We start from the raw sequence: 17,681 nt of genomic DNA, 5'->3' as shown, positions 1-17,681 counted from the left end.
AAGATAGCTCTGTAACAGGCCAGTAGGCCTAACACGTAGAAAGCAGAAGAAGAAGAAATGATATCGCACTTTTAAATTATATAAATAAATCATATACTTCAGTGCACTCACATTATCCTGATTAATAGAGGCCTGAAGTGGCGTGGAAATGCTTGGTCTCTATAGCTGAGCTTCCAGATTTTTTTAAAATCCTTAACCGGTTCAAGCAGCTAAGGTACTTGAACCGTTTCCAACTTTTAGGGGAGATTATCACTTAAAAAAAAGATTATTAATCTTAATAATTAAGATTAGTTAATTTAAAAAAGAACGGATGCAAATTTTTAATGCCATTTAGTATGATTATTATTACAAGGAACCTCCTGAGTCAGGGACTCATCGAGGGAGGTCCATATCACCCCACCACCTGTCATACTTGTTCGCGAATTCATTCACATTACTTGCACTCACCACCTAAAAAGCCAATCCATTCGAATCTCTTTTCCGCAGTCAAATTCGCAATCTGTCCTCATAACCTGCAACCCACAGTCATTGCAATATCATATTTGCTCCTTGCCCATGTATTTACATCACCACGGAAACCGATAGATCAGATCAGCGAACGATAGTCCAGATGAGGTGGTATCAAAGTCTTTTAAAGAGGCAAAACGACTTCCTCATCCTTACAAGTTAATGTTCGTTTCACCATGGCAATTATCCTCTTCAGTTGCTTGTTCAATATTTGCTATAATGGTCCCTGAACTTCAACGTCCTATCTACTAAATCTCCAAAATCACTAATTAATTATTTGAGATTTATTAATAATACTTTGTAAAAGTTATATTACTTGCTCACCTCAAACTGTTCAACAGCCAAATAAGGTTAAAGCAGGCTTATTAGCTCAGTTATTGTCATTTATAACAAACTAATGAGGAAGCGTTTCAGAGGAGACAATAACATATCAGTTTTTCGAAGGCAAGAGGGACTTATGCAGTTTTTTTTTTAATTCTTTATTTTATTAATATAACCCACTCCATATATCCACTAATAATTTTAAAGTTTTGATTCCTTGAAGAAAAAAATTATCACATGTTTGCCCGGAACACAAAGTATTATCTGTGTAGTATTGTTTAAAACATATTAAAGAAAAAATAATTAGCTGGAATAGCTCCATAACGTGCATGTAGGGGGGATACTGCAATGCAAAATTAACATTAAATATTTTGTTCCAGCGAGTTGACATTATACTAATCAATCTCATCTCTCTCTTCCCGACACTTCTTGTGTTATAGAACACCTCTGGATGAGTCATTGTCCAAAGTATCAACAACGAATAAACCCCAGGGAAGTTAATCCCTTGTGAGGGTAGCCGCACGCTAAGAAGAAACCACTCAACTTCATCCCTAAGGACTAAATGTTCTCTTTCACTATAGATCGTTACTTTGTACTCCACTAGTTCTCTCACCTCCCTTGGAGGCAAATGTATCGAGTCCTAACTTCCCGGAATTTCGTTCACTGAGAGTCTTTAACAATGAATACCGGGCAGGCAGGCATCTCGCTTTTCTTATGCACGTGACTTGTAGCGCACAATATGTAAGGAGGTGTTTGACCTGGAATTGGTGGATAAAATAACACTTCTCGTATCAGCAGAATGGACACGATGAAAAGTAAACAGCGATCTTAGATGCCTTCATAAAGACGTTAGTACGGTCACAAATCTTTCTAGCGTATTAGTCGAGTTACTTTGACTTAAAAGTAGAATGCAAAACAACCACATGAAAAGAGTTTCACTGAGTGCGCCCTCACTTATTTTTTTTTATTAGTATTATTATTAATGCCATCGTTAATATTTTTGCAGTTCAACTCCTGATGAATAAAGTGCATTATCTTTATGAAATAATATATATTAATACAGAAAATAACAATTTTATGCCTTTTGGACTTTTCTTATATTTTTCAACAGAAAAGTTGAAAAGTAGCCATATACAGTTTGCATATACAGTATTTTATTTGTCGTATGAATCCTCGATAGACCAAATATAAACATTTTTTTCAAGCCAATTCCTCAATAAGCAAGGTAGAAACGTCTTAGGGTAATGACAAAAATTATCTATCACCTAAAGACAAAAACACTAGCCATAAGAACATGCGTAATTAACAGACAACAATACACTGGTCTCGAGAGTAAATTCAAAAATAGCCAAACAATCAACCCTCACCTGGACACTTAGTCAACCGGCCTAGTTGGCCGAGTGGTTAACAAACCTTCTCTCCAATCAACAGGTCGCATTTTTAGTTCCCGCTACGGGCATAGATGTTTGTGATTATCTTTAGAAGATGAATTTCATCGTACAAATCACATTAAAAAAATTTTAATAATTTCAGATATATTCCAATTACGTAAAAATAACAATGCAACATTGAACGCATGCGAGATTGTCATGCTTTCTAATTTCTAACTGCGATAAAGCCTTTTGCAAAAACGAAACTAGAAATCTGACCACAAACCATAAACGAGATAAAAGCTGGGCAGATGGCAGAAGAGACCAAACTTCATCCCGGAAATGCAGAAGTACACCAGGAAACGCTGAAGGTAGCATTCAGTCAGGTTACCAATACACGCTTCTCTGCCTGAACTAATCAATGGAAATAAAGAAAGAAATATCAGACACCCGCAACTACATAAAAGGAACGGGGATGTAATTGTGAATGAATGGTTCGGGGAATAATTATCTGACAATATTACATCCCTGATATTCAACTCCGGATATTCTACGAACAGCGTCCGTGAAGACTTTTAGAAAACCTAACTTGTAATCTGTATTTGCTATACATGAGTGCTTTCCACTTTTTATATATCCATCCACATATATATCCCGATTCACGTTCCTGTCTATATATATATTGATCTACCATGGGAAACAAAAAAAAAACCTGCTATTACTGAATGGGCTAGCTTCAATTGCAAGCGAAGGGGTGCGTGACGATCAGGCTTTTGCGGTTGCCATAGAAACGGTCATTGTCACACACGCACTCGCACACATGTTTCGTTGTAGACAGATAAGTACTGTGTTTCTTTTATGATTGCTGGGAAAGCTTTACTTTTGTATCCTTGAATGTATTGCCTTGTATAATCTTCCTAATTGTCGACCATGATGGAGTTGTTTTTGCTGAATACTTTAGGCATTATTCGTATTGTGCTTAATACCATAACATGTATGCAGAGAGAATCAGGATAGTTTTAAAAATCACACAGTTTTTAAACATGAATTTCAAATACTTTTTTTCGAAGAAAGTTAATTTCTATTATTGTTAAGTAAATAACTAAATGGTGTATTATATTATAAACTTTCTATCTATTGATTATTAGGGAATCCAAAAGGAAAATCAGTATTCTCGCTTTTATATATAGGATTCAGTATATATATATATATTTCAAGCCTCCTATTGGAGGCTTGAAAAACCCTGCTCGAACACCAAATAGGGAACTTTTCTATGCTTCCGATTCAAGTTCCTTCCCCAAGGAAAAAAAAAAAAAACATACAAAAGATTATTATTATTTGACACCACCAGGGAGTCCAAGGACTCATCGAGGGAGGGCACCTGCTCTACAGCTCTGTCTTCACTATTCCATCACCAACTGACTGCAACTACACCAACGCCATCTACCGCCAACCACTACTCATATTTCCATAGACAATCACTAACATCCATATCCACGCGGGACTCGAACCCGCAGCCTTTTAGCTGGAGAGCGAATACGCTGTCCACTCGGCCAACCAGGCGGGCAATCCTAAACAAAAAAAAAAAAAAAAAAAAAGATAAAAAGGCAAAAGCTGGAAATCTGGGAGCCATTGTTAGTTCATTCTTTGTAGAATGAAATCACGTGGTTCACATTATAAAAATAGGTAACAAAATAGCTGTCTGGGTGTAATTCGATGAAGTGTGTGTAATTTGTTATATATTAACTAGATACTATATGATTTTCTTTGCCCGATGTGATGCCGTCACCCGGCTTACTGGAGATCTAAAGAGGCTTGAAAAAAGTCACGTTTGTCTTTAACGAACAACGGAATCACAGTTATCTGATCCCTAGTCCATCTAATACATTAATGGTTGCAGCCTTTGGGATGATAATTGGCATTAAAAAAAAAAAAAAAAAAACTGCATATTAGAGACTGCAATGGAAATCTCCCCGCTTATTAGAGGCTTGAAAAATCGTGCTCTAGAGACCAAACATGGAATTTGTTCATGCTTTCAAGTTTGGCCCATATATATATATATATATACATACACAGGGCCGGCGGAAGCGGGTATGCAGGCGCTGCCGCCGGGGAACGGTTCATAAATTCATTTTTAAGAAACAAAATTTTTATCATAAAAGCCAAAAATTCTTAGAATAATCAATATGAAAATAAATAAGGCCGGATACACCGAATAAAAATTTTAAAAAATTGTAAATTGCCGCCTCTTTGATCAGCCGGCTGTTTGCAATTTTGCAGCGAGAGCAGGCTAAATGCTTGCCTGCAGATTGTTGTATCTACAGTCCACCTAAAGTGAAATGGTGAACGGTTTTTATGCGCAGAAACGAATTTACGTACAAAACATTTGTTGCTAGTTAACCAGTCATATGGTACGCATCTCAGTAGGCTACTGACAGTAGCGCAGTGCGGACTATTATTTCGTCTCTGTGTCGTGTTGTGTAATAATTGCTTGTGGGTATAAAATAGAAATGGAATCAAAAATTTAAAAAAAAAAAAAAGTTATCCAATGCACAAAAGCGTAAGCGTCATGCTGCGAAAGTAGCAGATATTAAGAAACAAACGGGGGCTCTTAATAAATTTGTTAAAATATTGAAATATTCTGATGCAGATTGTAACCCACTCGATACATCAGAAATCAGAGTTGAAGAACCGTGCACATCATCCAGTTTGCATGAAAATACTATTGCAACTATTAAACAAGATAACAAGACGCATGATTTAAGTGAAAAACAGTTAGAAGATTTAGTTGTAGTTGACCACGAAACTAACACATTGTTAGTCTCTGTAAATTTAGAAGATCCAGGTGAATGGGGAAATATTGATGAAAAATTACGAGTTGTTTTAATTGAAATGGGGCCTGTTCAAAAGAAAAATATAATACATCCCAGATATATACAGTATATATGGTCGTAAATTTGGCGACACGTATTATAATAAAAAAATGGAAAACGGGGAGCTTGTGCCAAGAAACATGGCTCATTTATTCCGAAACTTTAAATTCTGTTTTTTGCTTTTGTTGCAAACTTTTCGCACCTACTGAATCAAGTAGTCTTGTAGAAGGTTATAACGATTGGAGAAATGTAAGTACAACTTTGCATAGACATGAGACTAGTTGAACTCACATGAAAAATATCTTAAAATGGAAGGAACTTGATAAAAATTTAAAAAACAAAACTACTATTGATTGCCAGACTCAAAGCATGTATGAAGTGGAAAAGAAACATCGGACAAGTGTTTTATAACGCTTGATTGAAATTATAAAATTCGTTGGTAGCCAAAATTTAGCTTTTCGCAGATCATCTGATAAATTATATGAAAGAAATACCGGCAATTTTTTAAAATTAGTCGAACTGTTTGCGAAGTTTGATCCCGGTATGCAAAATCATGTTGAAAGGGCCCTACAACGAAACAATAGAGTAAATTCACTATTGTTAGTGAAATACACTAATTTGAGTAAAGACAGTCAAAATGAAATATTGGAAACTTTAAGTAACGCAATCAGGGATACAATTTTATTATCAATTCGAAAATCTAAATATTATTCAATAATTTTAGACTGCACACCTGATGCAAGTAAAACAACAAATGATCGTTATTATTCGCTTTGTTTCCTGTGACAATGGAACTGTCAAGATCAGGGAAAAGTTTTCAGGTTTTGCAGATATATCAGATTCGAACGGATGTGGTTTATGTGCAACAATAATGGAACAACTGGAAAAATGGAACATTCCCATTGAAGACATGCGAGGTCAAGGGTATGACAATGGGGGATATATGAAAGGGAAAAAGTATGGGCTCCAAAATTTGTTTTTGAACAAAAATCCTCGAGCTTTTTACGTGCCATGTGCTGCTCATACTCTAAATTTAATCATTAACGATGCAGGCAAAGTGAATACATTTAGTTTCTTTGCAAATTATTCAAGAAATATGCAATTTCTTTTCGTTCTCTTACAAACGTTGGGCAATCCTTTTAAAGTTCGTAAAAAATTTAACATTGAAACAGCCATCAGAAACGCGATGGGAAAGTAAAATTAATGCAATCCACCCTCTACGATATCAGTTAGGAGAAATTTACGACGCACTTTTTGAAATTTTAAATAATGAAAATTTTAATAAAGAAACTCAGCATGAAGCACAAACATTATGTGCTAAAATAAAGGACTACAAATTTATTTGCTCTCTTATAACTTGATTTACTTAACAGAATAAACTCTGTGAGTAAAATGCTTCAAGACAAAAATATGAACATTACACTTGCTTTAGAATCTATCGAAAACTTAAAAATATTCTTACAAGAGTATCGATCAGATATAAATTTTAAAGAAGTTCTACAAACGGCAAAATAACTGAGTGAAGAGGTTGATGGAGAACAAGAATTTAAAACTGGTACGGAAGTTCGGCGACGAAAGAAGACACGACAATTTTACTACGAGCATCATGACGAAACGCCACAATCGCCAGAAGATAAATTTAGAGTGAATGTGTTTTATACACTTCTAGACGTTGCAATGTGTTCGTTAATAGAACGTTTTGAACAACTAAAAACATATTATGATAATTTCAATTTCTTGTATAGATTACGATAAATTAATAACGAAGATTTACTAAAACATTTGCTTTAACTTTTGAGAATTTTTTGAATATTCGGGTTTTTAACGATTATCCTGCCTAGTCAACATCCCTGGTTCGTTACATTTAGCGACCCAACGTGTAGCCGTTCGGTCAAAATTTATTCAAGAAATTTTAAATAATTTAAATTTTTATTATCGTAAAACCACACACGCCCGGATCGTTACAGAGGCGCGTAGATAGAAATTGCATGCGGGTGGCAAAGACCCTAGCGCCGGCACTGTATATTCATATATATATATATATATATATATATACAGGGTGTTCGGGATAAATTTGACATATTTATAATTAATTATATTTTTCCGTAAGTTACATGTATTAACACACACTTCTCTTCATTTAAAAGTTTGGACCCTTCTTCATTCATATACAAGATGTCAGAAAGGATGGATAGCTGGAACCCACCTGAATCATGGAAGAGAATAACTTGTATCATGATGATTCGTGCCCGCCATCAAAATAAGGATATTACGACTGCTGCCCAATGCTCCCTGAATACAGTAAAAACAATCAGGCATGAACTAGAGACTTGCAATGGTGACTACGAGGATGTAGCAAGAAGAAAGATCCCTAGCAGACGATCTGATTGCGTTCGTACAGCAGAATTCCTCGCAAATCTGCAGGAACAGGTGTTGAAGAACCCTGGCATTGGAATTCGGGCTTTGTTCGTGGAGTTGCTAACTGTAGTCAAGCCCTGGATAACAAGGGTAGCCAATGGTAGGCCGGATGTATTGCAGCAGGATTCGGCCCCTTGCCACACCTCTGGGAAAAGTCAAAAATGGTTGTCTGAAAATTTCTACGACTTCACCAGTCCAAATGTTTGGCCTCCAAACTCCCCAGACCTTAACCCCATGGATTATTTTGTATGGGGCGCAGTTGAAAAAGACACCAATCGCACTTCCAGTAATACAAAAGCCCAGTTAATGGATAAAATTAAAACAGTTTTTGCGGCCCTTCCCAGGGAGACTGTAGCATCAGCTTGTTCGAGGTTCCGAAGCAGAATTGAAGCTGTGATCGATGCTAATGGTGGTTATTTTGAGTAAATCTTGTTGATAGTATTGTAATTAACTCTGCCTGTAATGTTTTTTTGTCAATTCATTAAATTTAATAGATACAAAGAAGATTTTCTTTTTCCTTACGAAACTGTCAAATTTATCCCGAACACCCTGTATATATATATATATATATATGTTAAAGATACCAAGCAAATTTCAAACCTGGTTTTACTCCATTTCCCAAGTAAGCAAACAGACTAAAAGTCAAGTTTGCGCCTGCAATTGATGCAAGTCTGACTGATCCCACAGGTAGTGCAGGACCAGGGCAACTCGTGGCAAAGGTGGAACAAGCTCCGATCACTAATCTTAATATTTACCCTTAATGCCAAAACACATCTCCAAAAAGGGGATGTATGATGTTTTGTATTAAAGGCAAGGGGCCACTACCCAGACCGGTTTCGACCTTTATTGAGGTCTCGTCAGTGGGAGCTAGGCTTAGAAATACCAAGATTTAGTAATACAGAGCTTGTAAGTATTTTGCCAAAACAAGTTACCATAAGGTGTTTTAACCTTATTAAATAAAAATCTCTGGAGGAGATATAAATGTAGAAAGTATTTTTACCTTGGGTATAAATATGTTAAAGATACCAAGCAATTTTAAACCTGGTTTTACTCCATTTCCCAAGTAAGCAAACAGACTAAAAGTCAAGTTTGCGCCTGCAATTGATGCAAGTCTGACTGATCCCACAGGTAGTGCAGGACCAGGGCAACTCGTGGCAAAGGTGGAACAAGCTCCGATCACTAATCTTAATATTTACCCTTAATGCCAAAACACATCTCCAAAAAGGGGATGTATGATGTTTTGTATTAAAGGCAAGGGGCCACTACCCAGACCGGTTTCGACCTTTATTGAGGTCTCGTCAGTGGGAGCTAGGCTTAGAAATACCAAGATTTAGTAATACAGAGCTTGTAAGTATTTTGCCAAAACAAGTTACCATAAGGTGTTTTAACCTTATTAAATAAAAATCTCTGGAGGAGATATAAATGTAGAAAGTATTTTTACCTTGGGTATAAATATGTTAAAGATACCAAGCAATTTTAAACCTGGTTTTACTCCATTTCCCAAGTAAGCAAACAGACTAAAAGTCAAGTTTGCGCCTGCAATTGATGCAAGTCTGACTGATCCCACAGGTAGTGCAGGACCAGGGCAACTCGTGGCAAAGGTGGAACAAGCTCCGATCACTAATCTTAATATTTACCCTTAATGCCAAAACACATCTCCAAAAAGGGGATGTATGATGTTTTGTATTAAAGGCAAGGGGCCACTACCCAGACCGGTTTCGACCTTTATTGAGGTCTCGTCAGTGGGAGCTAGGCTTAGAAATACCAAGATTTAGTAATACAGAGCTTGTAAGTATTTTGCCAAAACAAGTTACCATAAGGTGTTTTAACCTTATTAAATAAAAATCTCTGGAGGAGATATAAATGTAGAAAGTATTTTTACCTTGGGTATAAATATGTTAAAGATACCAAGCAATTTTAAACCTTTGCCACGAGTTGCCCTGGTCCTGCACTACCTGTGGGATCAGTCAGACTTGCATCAATTGCAGGCGCAAACTTGACTTTTAGTCTGTTTGCTTACTTGGGAAATGGAGTAAAACCAGGTTTAAAATTGCTTGGTATCTTTAACATATTTATACCCAAGGTAAAAATACTTTCTACATTTATATCTCCTCCAGAGATTTTTATTTAATAAGGTTAAAACACCTTATGGTAACTTGTTTTGGCAAAATACTTACAAGCTCTGTATTACTAAATCTTGGTATTTCTAAGCCTAGCTCCCACTGACGAGACCTCAATAAAGGTCGAAACCGGTCTGGGTAGTGGCCCCTTGCCTTTAATACAAAACATCATACATCCCCTTTTTGGAGATGTGTTTTGGCATTAAGGGTAAATATTAAGATTAGTGATCGGAGCTTGTTCCACCTTTGCCACGAGTTGCCCTGGTCCTGCACTACCTGTGGGATCAGTCAGACTTGCATCAATTGCAGGCGCAAACTTGACTTTTAGTCTGTTTGCTTACTTGGGAAATGGAGTAAAACCAGGTTTAAAATTGCTTGGTATCTTTAACATATTTATACCCAAGGTAAAAATACTTTCTACATTTATATCTCCTCCAGAGATTTTTATTTAATAAGGTTAAAACACCTTATGGTAACTTGTTTTGGCAAAATACTTACAAGCTCTGTATTACTAAATCTTGGTATTTCTAAGCCTAGCTCCCACTGACGAGACCTCAATAAAGGTCGAAACCGGTCTGGGTAGTGGCCCCTTGCCTTTAATACAAAACATCATACATCCCCTTTTTGGAGATGTGTTTTGGCATTAAGGGTAAATATTAAGATTAGTGATCGGAGCTTGTTCCACCTTTGCCACGAGTTGCCCTGGTCCTGCACTACCTGTGGGATCAGTCAGACTTGCATCAATTGCAGGCGCAAACTTGACTTTTAGTCTGTTTGCTTACTTGGGAAATGGAGTAAAACCAGGTTTAAAATTGCTTGGTATCTTTAACATATTTATACCCAAGGTAAAAATACTTTCTACATTTATATCTCCTCCAGAGATTTTTATTTAATAAGGTTAAAACACCTTATGGTAACTTGTTTTGGCAAAATACTTACAAGCTCTGTATTACTAAATCTTGGTATTTCTAAGCCTAGCTCCCACTGACGAGACCTCAATAAAGGTCGAAACCGGTCTGGGTAGTGGCCCCTTGCCTTTAATACAAAACATCATACATCCCCTTTTTGGAGATGTGTTTTGGCATTAAGGGTAAATATTAAGATTAGTGATCGGAGCTTGTTCCACCTTTGCCACGAGTTGCCCTGGTCCTGCACTACCTGTGGGATCAGTCAGACTTGCATCAATTGCAGGCGCAAACTTGACTTTTAGTCTGTTTGCTTACTTGGGAAATGGAGTAAAACCAGGTTTAAAATTGCTTGGTATCTTTAACATATTTATACCCAAGGTAAAAATACTTTCTACATATATATATATATATATATATATATATATATATATATATATATATATATATATATATATATATATATATATATATATGAAACTGGCAAACAAATGCTGCAAAGCAAGCAAATTTATTTGAAAGTACATCCTATCTTCAATGTTTTGTTTCCCTCAATGAAATATAAATTCCTTGAAGATACCTATGATTAAAAATAAAGAAAAAATTATAGAACTAGGTTTGCTAATGAAACATGCAAAACTGATCGATATACATTAAATTTTAGTTTTATGAAATTTTAATAAAACTTTATTTTAAATAGTCGGTTTTTTGGAGTTGATCTAGTTTTGGACTTGCTTACCTAAGATGAGTTAGATATTTTCTTTGGCATTATGCGATTTTATTCGTAAGAAAGCCAAAAAAAAAACAAAAAAAAACCAGCTAACGCGTTTTATTCCCTTTTTGGGAGTAGGCGAATCCTCTTAACTCTATCTAGGTTTTAAAGACGGAGTGGGCAATTCAGTCTCCACCGGTGGCCAATCAGAAATAACTGAACCATCACTAATTATAAGCGGCAACTGATGAAGAGACTGGCAAACAAATGCTGCCATCTCTTGTTACTTAATCCTAACAGGATATGTTATTGGCTAAAATAGTGTGTGGTTCTACGGTCGATTTTTATAAGTTTCCATGAGAAAAATCCTGCTCTCGGGTACCCGAGATCGACTAAATCGGAAACTAGTCGAAGAAAGGCTTATGAAAAGTTCTGTAGTCGGTGACTAGAATTGAACTTAAGTCTATCTTCGGGCCTAGCGCAAAAGTTGCAAACACCACTTCCACTGAGCTACATAGGTATGAAAGAGGGATGGTATATTTCCCTAATGAGTGATCTTAGCTGCCGAACTTTGATCAAGCTGTCGTCTTGTTTCTATGCTGGGGGAATTGCGTGAGGTCAAATGGTCTAGTTCAGTACAGATCGTGCCATCAAATTCCGCTACTCCGATTTTGTATCCGAAGATATCTTCAGTCATAGCCTACATCTCAATCAAATCTCCCAGATCAGGAAATAGGCTATCAAAGATTCTAAGACCTCAACAATGGAGAAGAAAGAAAAAAAAAGAAAGAAATTATTACCGAAGGAAAGCCTCTCCCTTAAATCCTCGAACCTGTTACCGACTATCGTGGCCTTACAAATTGTCTCACTGACAAGAATATTCTATTCCATACCTTGGCCCTAAAAAGCAAAATATCTTTAAAGTGCTACTACGAGGAGTCACCGAAACAATGACCTCTGAAGAAGTCCTAGTAAACCTACAAAACCTAGGTTTCGGTCCCATCATATTCAATTGTATAAAGCGAATAAACTAACAGTACCATTCACGGCACAAATCAACCCCAGCCAATACCACTGCTGTCAAAGATTTGTCATGCGAGAGAGATTTCGCTGTTTGAAATGCGGAGATAAGCTCAAAACCTAAAGAAAAATAAAATAAAAATAAAAACCAGACAAGTGAGTAAACTGCAGCGGTCCACATCCTCCCAGTTATAAAGGATGTATCCTGAAAACAACCAAGACTATGCATATCTCCCTAACAAAACATCCACCATCCGAGGGTGCAATGACACACAGAACTGAAACCTTCCCAGAAGCTGCATGAATCACCCAAGTAAACCTGTCATACGTAGAGATATTAGCATTGATGAAACCATTATCACCCAATTCGCAACGCTCAGGTAAACCCAATAACTCCTCTTTTAGTAGTAGCCAGTTTGGTGGAAATACTAACTGAATTGAGTTAAGACCAATTCTACACAAAACCCACTGCTACTTCGTAAGGCAAGCTCAAATGATCTCATCCACACGACTTGATGACTAATTCCAAGAGAAGCCCAACTCATTACAGATTACCAGTTGAAATGCCAACAGACCGAGAAACAAATTACATGAATTAACTTAATAAAACATATTTCCATCCTGCTAATAAACCAAAAGTTAGAATTTGTACCCTTTATCGTAATGGTGGACCAAACACTACAGGCGTTGTGTGTTATATTACTGCTTTATCAGAAGTAATATAACACACAATGAAAATAGTAAACCTGCAAATACCAAGCTTGAGTTTACCGGGCTTGAAATCTATGCAGCCAACGAGGAAAATATACAGACATATAAAACAACCTTTGCTGAGAATTTTTTGCAAACGTCGACATTTACTATCCGACTACAGATGCGAGAACCCTGGCCGGCAGATTGCCAAGAAGAGTCAATTCATATTGAAGGAGAGAAAGGAATAAAGCGATGTCCGAATTCGTCCCCAACATGCGAAATCACATGCTTTATACGTAAAATTTTCCAACTGTTATACAAGCAAAATAGTTATTATCAATTATTAATTTTTAGAATTTTCATTAAAAAAAAAGTAAATTTTCCGACTTGTAATAATAAACACTCATCCCACGATAAGCATTGATTATCCTCTTATTGATTCGCCTTCTGCCATGCGCAGAAGTGTGGTTGGATCTCGTATCTGTGGTCGGACAGAGTACCAGAATCAAAAAATCCGCTAAACGTCCAATTACAATACACGAGGCCATCTCAAGATACAGGAGAGTCAAATCAATCCTCATAGTTTAACTACAGTACATTACGTACTATTATATGCTGTTAATGCAATGCTAAGTACTCACTACCCCCCCCCCCATCCTTCATCACAAACACTAAAACAAAGGACATAGGGACTCAGAATCAATCAAAATAATTAAGTCTCATGAGTTTAGGAAAAAGCTATGTGGTCCCCACCGCTTAAAATTTATACTTGTTACATTATTATTATTATTATTATTATTATTATTATTATTATTATTATACAAGCATAATTGTATAACTTGTAATTAATTAAAATATTTAGTACCAATTAAATTAATAATTAATATTCTTATCATTAATCTTAAACTCATTTATAATAATAATCAACTATTATAATAATCTTTGTTAATTTCAATGATTTATTATCAAATATCAAAACGAATTAACTAAATTAATCATTTCATATAAAAAGTTTGCGTGATATATTAGTCTGATATATATGAAATCACTGCGAAGTGTGTGGCCTATCTTTATACGAAGTATTCTACATAGAAAGTTAACGGAATAAATGATGGTTAAAATATTTACAAACAAATAAGAAAATAATCAACAGACGGCAGTTTCAACACAGGAGGCTATGCGATCTGGCAAACATACCTTTTCCAAATTAGTCGAGGCCACAGTGAAATGCTGGAGTAAGCTTTCAACATGTGCCAAACTCTCGACCTCAAATACTTGCCATGCGATCTCATCGCTTTGTTAACGGTCACGTCTATTTGTCTTCTGCTAGAAAATGTGGCGGCACACTAAAACGAATCGTTAAATTAAGATATGCACGAACAACATAATAGAGAACATAAATTTAAAATAATTGCATTATCATTTCGGTATGTTTCTAATGTTTCATTAAAAACGTACAGCTCGAAATTTTTCTTAAAAAATGTAAAAAAATCCAGAATAAGCTTATTCAAAAATAAATAAATAAATAAATAAATAAATAAATATATATATATATATATATATATATATATATATATATATATATATATAATTGAATAATATATTACGTTTTATGAATGTAATTTATAAACAAATGCGTTCACATGAAAATTTTTGAAAATTAAATGCAGATTCATTTATGTCGGTTAATTTAATTAATAATTTTATTAATAAAATATATTGATTAAAAATCGATTATAATTTAATTTTTATTAAGATCATTAATAAGACCTTGATTTTAATATTTCAAAATGGCATAGGTTTATTATTGTTTTTTATATATCAATTCATAAACTATAGGAACCTGCTTGGTATTCGAATTTTATGTTTCATGAGGATTATTTGTTGAGTTAAAAAGAAGCAAATGCTTCAAAATTACATATTGCAATAATTTCTTTCTGACTAGATAGACTTTATTAAAATTTAAGATTCACAGTCAGTTGAGTTCCGTAAGATCATTTTTATTGACGAAATTTAGTATAATGATTCGAAATGATCTTAACAATGCTATACTAGCTGGATTAAATTCAGTGAAATTTAAGATCTCTATTAAAATTTGCCGAGTCATTGCAATTTTGATTTCAAAAGGCCATTAAAATTTCTTACCAGATTTTAATGGTAATATTAAATTAATATTCACGATACAAATGAACAACAATAATAAAAAGCGAGTAATGTTCTGTTTCAAATATGTAATTATTTAGTATATTTAATTTTGTGGTGTGTATGTGTTTGTTCACAGCGAATATATAAAAGGAAAAAAGAATAAGATATATTTATATTTGCTTTTAAAATTGCTTTGCTTTTCTCTATACAGTTTTATATAGATAATTATTATTATTATTTTAAAATCCTTAAATTTTTGAATTATAAATGAGCTCATTTACATGAAATCTTTCTATCTTTCTGTTCTATGCCATGTTTAGTAAGTTGACTTTTTCCCTATCTTTTCAGGACTGGTTCTCCCGCCAGCAGCTGGTAATGTTGGTTCTCTTCATCAACATCAGTCTGGCTATTATGTTTTTCAAGCTATTGTCGTAGCCTCAATCCATAACGTTTCAGCCCAGCCGCCTACTCTCAGACATTACTATACATCAGCTGCCTCATTATTAAGGGGGTTTTTTCATGCTGTCCCCAGAAGCCTATTTCCCCCTATTTGGCAGTATCTAGTCTGAGAAGTGACTGGTCCCTGTGCCTCCATGGGGAGTGACCAGGCCAGTTGGAGTATACATGGAAGAGAAGATAGAACTTCGTTGAGATTGCATACTCTAGTCCCAAGTCCAGTGTACTTGCCTTGGAGATTTTTTTCTACAAAAAATGGACGGTCTTTGTGTACAGCGGAAACCGGGGTTTGCATTTCTTAAGAGCTTGTGTTATTATGGCAACTTCCGACTGGCATTGCAGACATGTATATTCTTCTGATATCCACACAAAACGATGTCTCTTTGTTGGTGTGTACGTGTATACTGTGTGTATCTGTGTTCGATTTTAAGTATGTCGGGCTGTAGTAATAGTAGGCAGTGCTGATAGCGCCATCTGTTCCCAAACCAAAGCAACATGTATTTTTGTGCCTCACAATATCGCCTAATTTAATATCTCCTGCAAGAAAACGAGATACGCCTCCAAAGAGGATATGAAAGGGGGGGGGGGAATACCCTTCACGTGCCTAGATTTTTAAAAAAAATCATAAAGCTTTCTTAAATCTCCCTACAAAAAGGGAACTGACCAATTTCTTCACACCAATTTTACTATTTATCCTTTTAAGTGAATTTCTGATCATTTTTACTGTTTCTACTGCACTAAGGCTATTCATTTGGCCATTACTAAGTTTATACGTCCACTCAATCAAGCAGTTGACATTTTGTGTCGAATTTTCTGCACATATTTCATAACGCTTCAACTGTATGCGGAGTGTTTTGGAGGTTCCAAGAAAGTAGCATCCCTCTAAATAAAGAAAATCTACTGCTGCCTTCTTGCTCTACTTGCCTACACTGCCATGGTGCTATGATATTTATATGAAATGTTGGAACACTACAGTCAGCGATAAAATAAATAAATAAAAAAAAAAGATAAAAAGAAATCGGTCTTACTGACTGGGCCAGATTTTACGTTGCCTTTCTTATCCCTCGTCAATCAATTGACTGTTGCATGTTAACGTGACTTTTTTGTAGACTGTCACCCATATATTAAAATTGAGTAATAGATGCCTTACACCACACATTTTTAATACGTGCACTTGATCTGTCATAGTTCTTTATCTCAAAGCCTAGGGTCGTTATTTTCTCTCGCCACCAAATTCTATCACCATGGTTTGTATGTTAATAAAGAGTTTTCACTGAAATTGTATTTTTATTATTTAGAAGACACTACATTGGGGATATTTTTCTCATCTAGCATGCACAATATCAATTTAACTTAATATTTAAACTTAGAGAGGAGATGTTTTTAAGTTCTGCAAGTCATCTTCAATTTGTGCAAGAAGAAACCGTGAAAAAAAGGATTTGGAGGAGAAATGAAAACTTTTGCCTCAGCCCGAGAACAGTTAACTCAACTTCAGTTTAGATGACCTAAAAACGATCTTTGTATCTTTCGGACTGCGCTAAGAAATGGCAAGGGAATGTCCACATTCTTCCCTTTGTTGACAACATTTGCAAGTCCCCGTGCTTTGACCTCAGTAACTTTAACCTGCAGTTTATTAACTCATAACGACGTCATCATATCTATCTAACTTAAGTTTCTAAAAGAAGAAAAGGCCGCGGGTTGTTTTGATCAGGAGAGTAATTGGAGTGCCTCACAACATACCTGCCATTTTGGGCCAAAACGTCTGCGGGATTCATTCATATCTGGTTTTAGAAATACTTGAATGATCTGAATGAGATTCACAACTGCAGAAAAGTAAATGCGCCTATTTTTCAAGGATAGATTCCTTGATTCGCATCATCTGTTTAGCTGTCCGACTGAAGTTCCAAAAATTCGGCATCATCACCAGATGGCACTCCATTTCTGAACTGGGAAAACCAATGAAATGCTTGAGTTGTGTTCAATGATTATTCTCATAAAGGTATACTTTTAAAAACTTCGCAAGTTCATCCGCAGTAAGTTTTTTTTTTCTTTCTTTCAATTTAAAGCCGAATTTGATGCACATGCGCTGTGCATTTAAGTCTGCCATTTTTTTTTTTTTTTTTTTTTTGATAGCTCAAAAA

General features: G+C 35.5%; 1 protein-coding gene across 1 annotated transcript in view; it reads left to right on the top strand.

Moving 5' to 3' along the window:
* The window catches only part of LOC150103537 (junctophilin-1-like), a 157,275-nt gene extending 140,456 nt beyond the window's left edge, over positions 1-16,819 (top strand). The window contains exon 6 of the mRNA XM_090398272.1: positions 15,433-16,819. Within this exon, the coding sequence (XP_090254398.1) occupies positions 15,433-15,519 (87 nt within the window). The 3' untranslated portion in view covers positions 15,520-16,819. The remainder of the gene's footprint in view (positions 1-15,432) is intronic.
* Positions 16,820-17,681: the final 862 nt, after the last annotated feature.

The sequence above is a fragment of the Typopeltis vanoorti genome, chromosome 9 (assembly GCF_054136105.1).
Source record: "Typopeltis vanoorti isolate ZY-2024b chromosome 9, IOZ_Tvanoo_1.0, whole genome shotgun sequence".
Taxonomy (NCBI): Eukaryota; Metazoa; Arthropoda; class Arachnida; order Uropygi; family Thelyphonidae; genus Typopeltis; species Typopeltis vanoorti.
The sequence above is the reverse complement of the archived record's forward strand: the minus strand, read 5'-3'. Positions and strand labels throughout refer to the sequence as shown.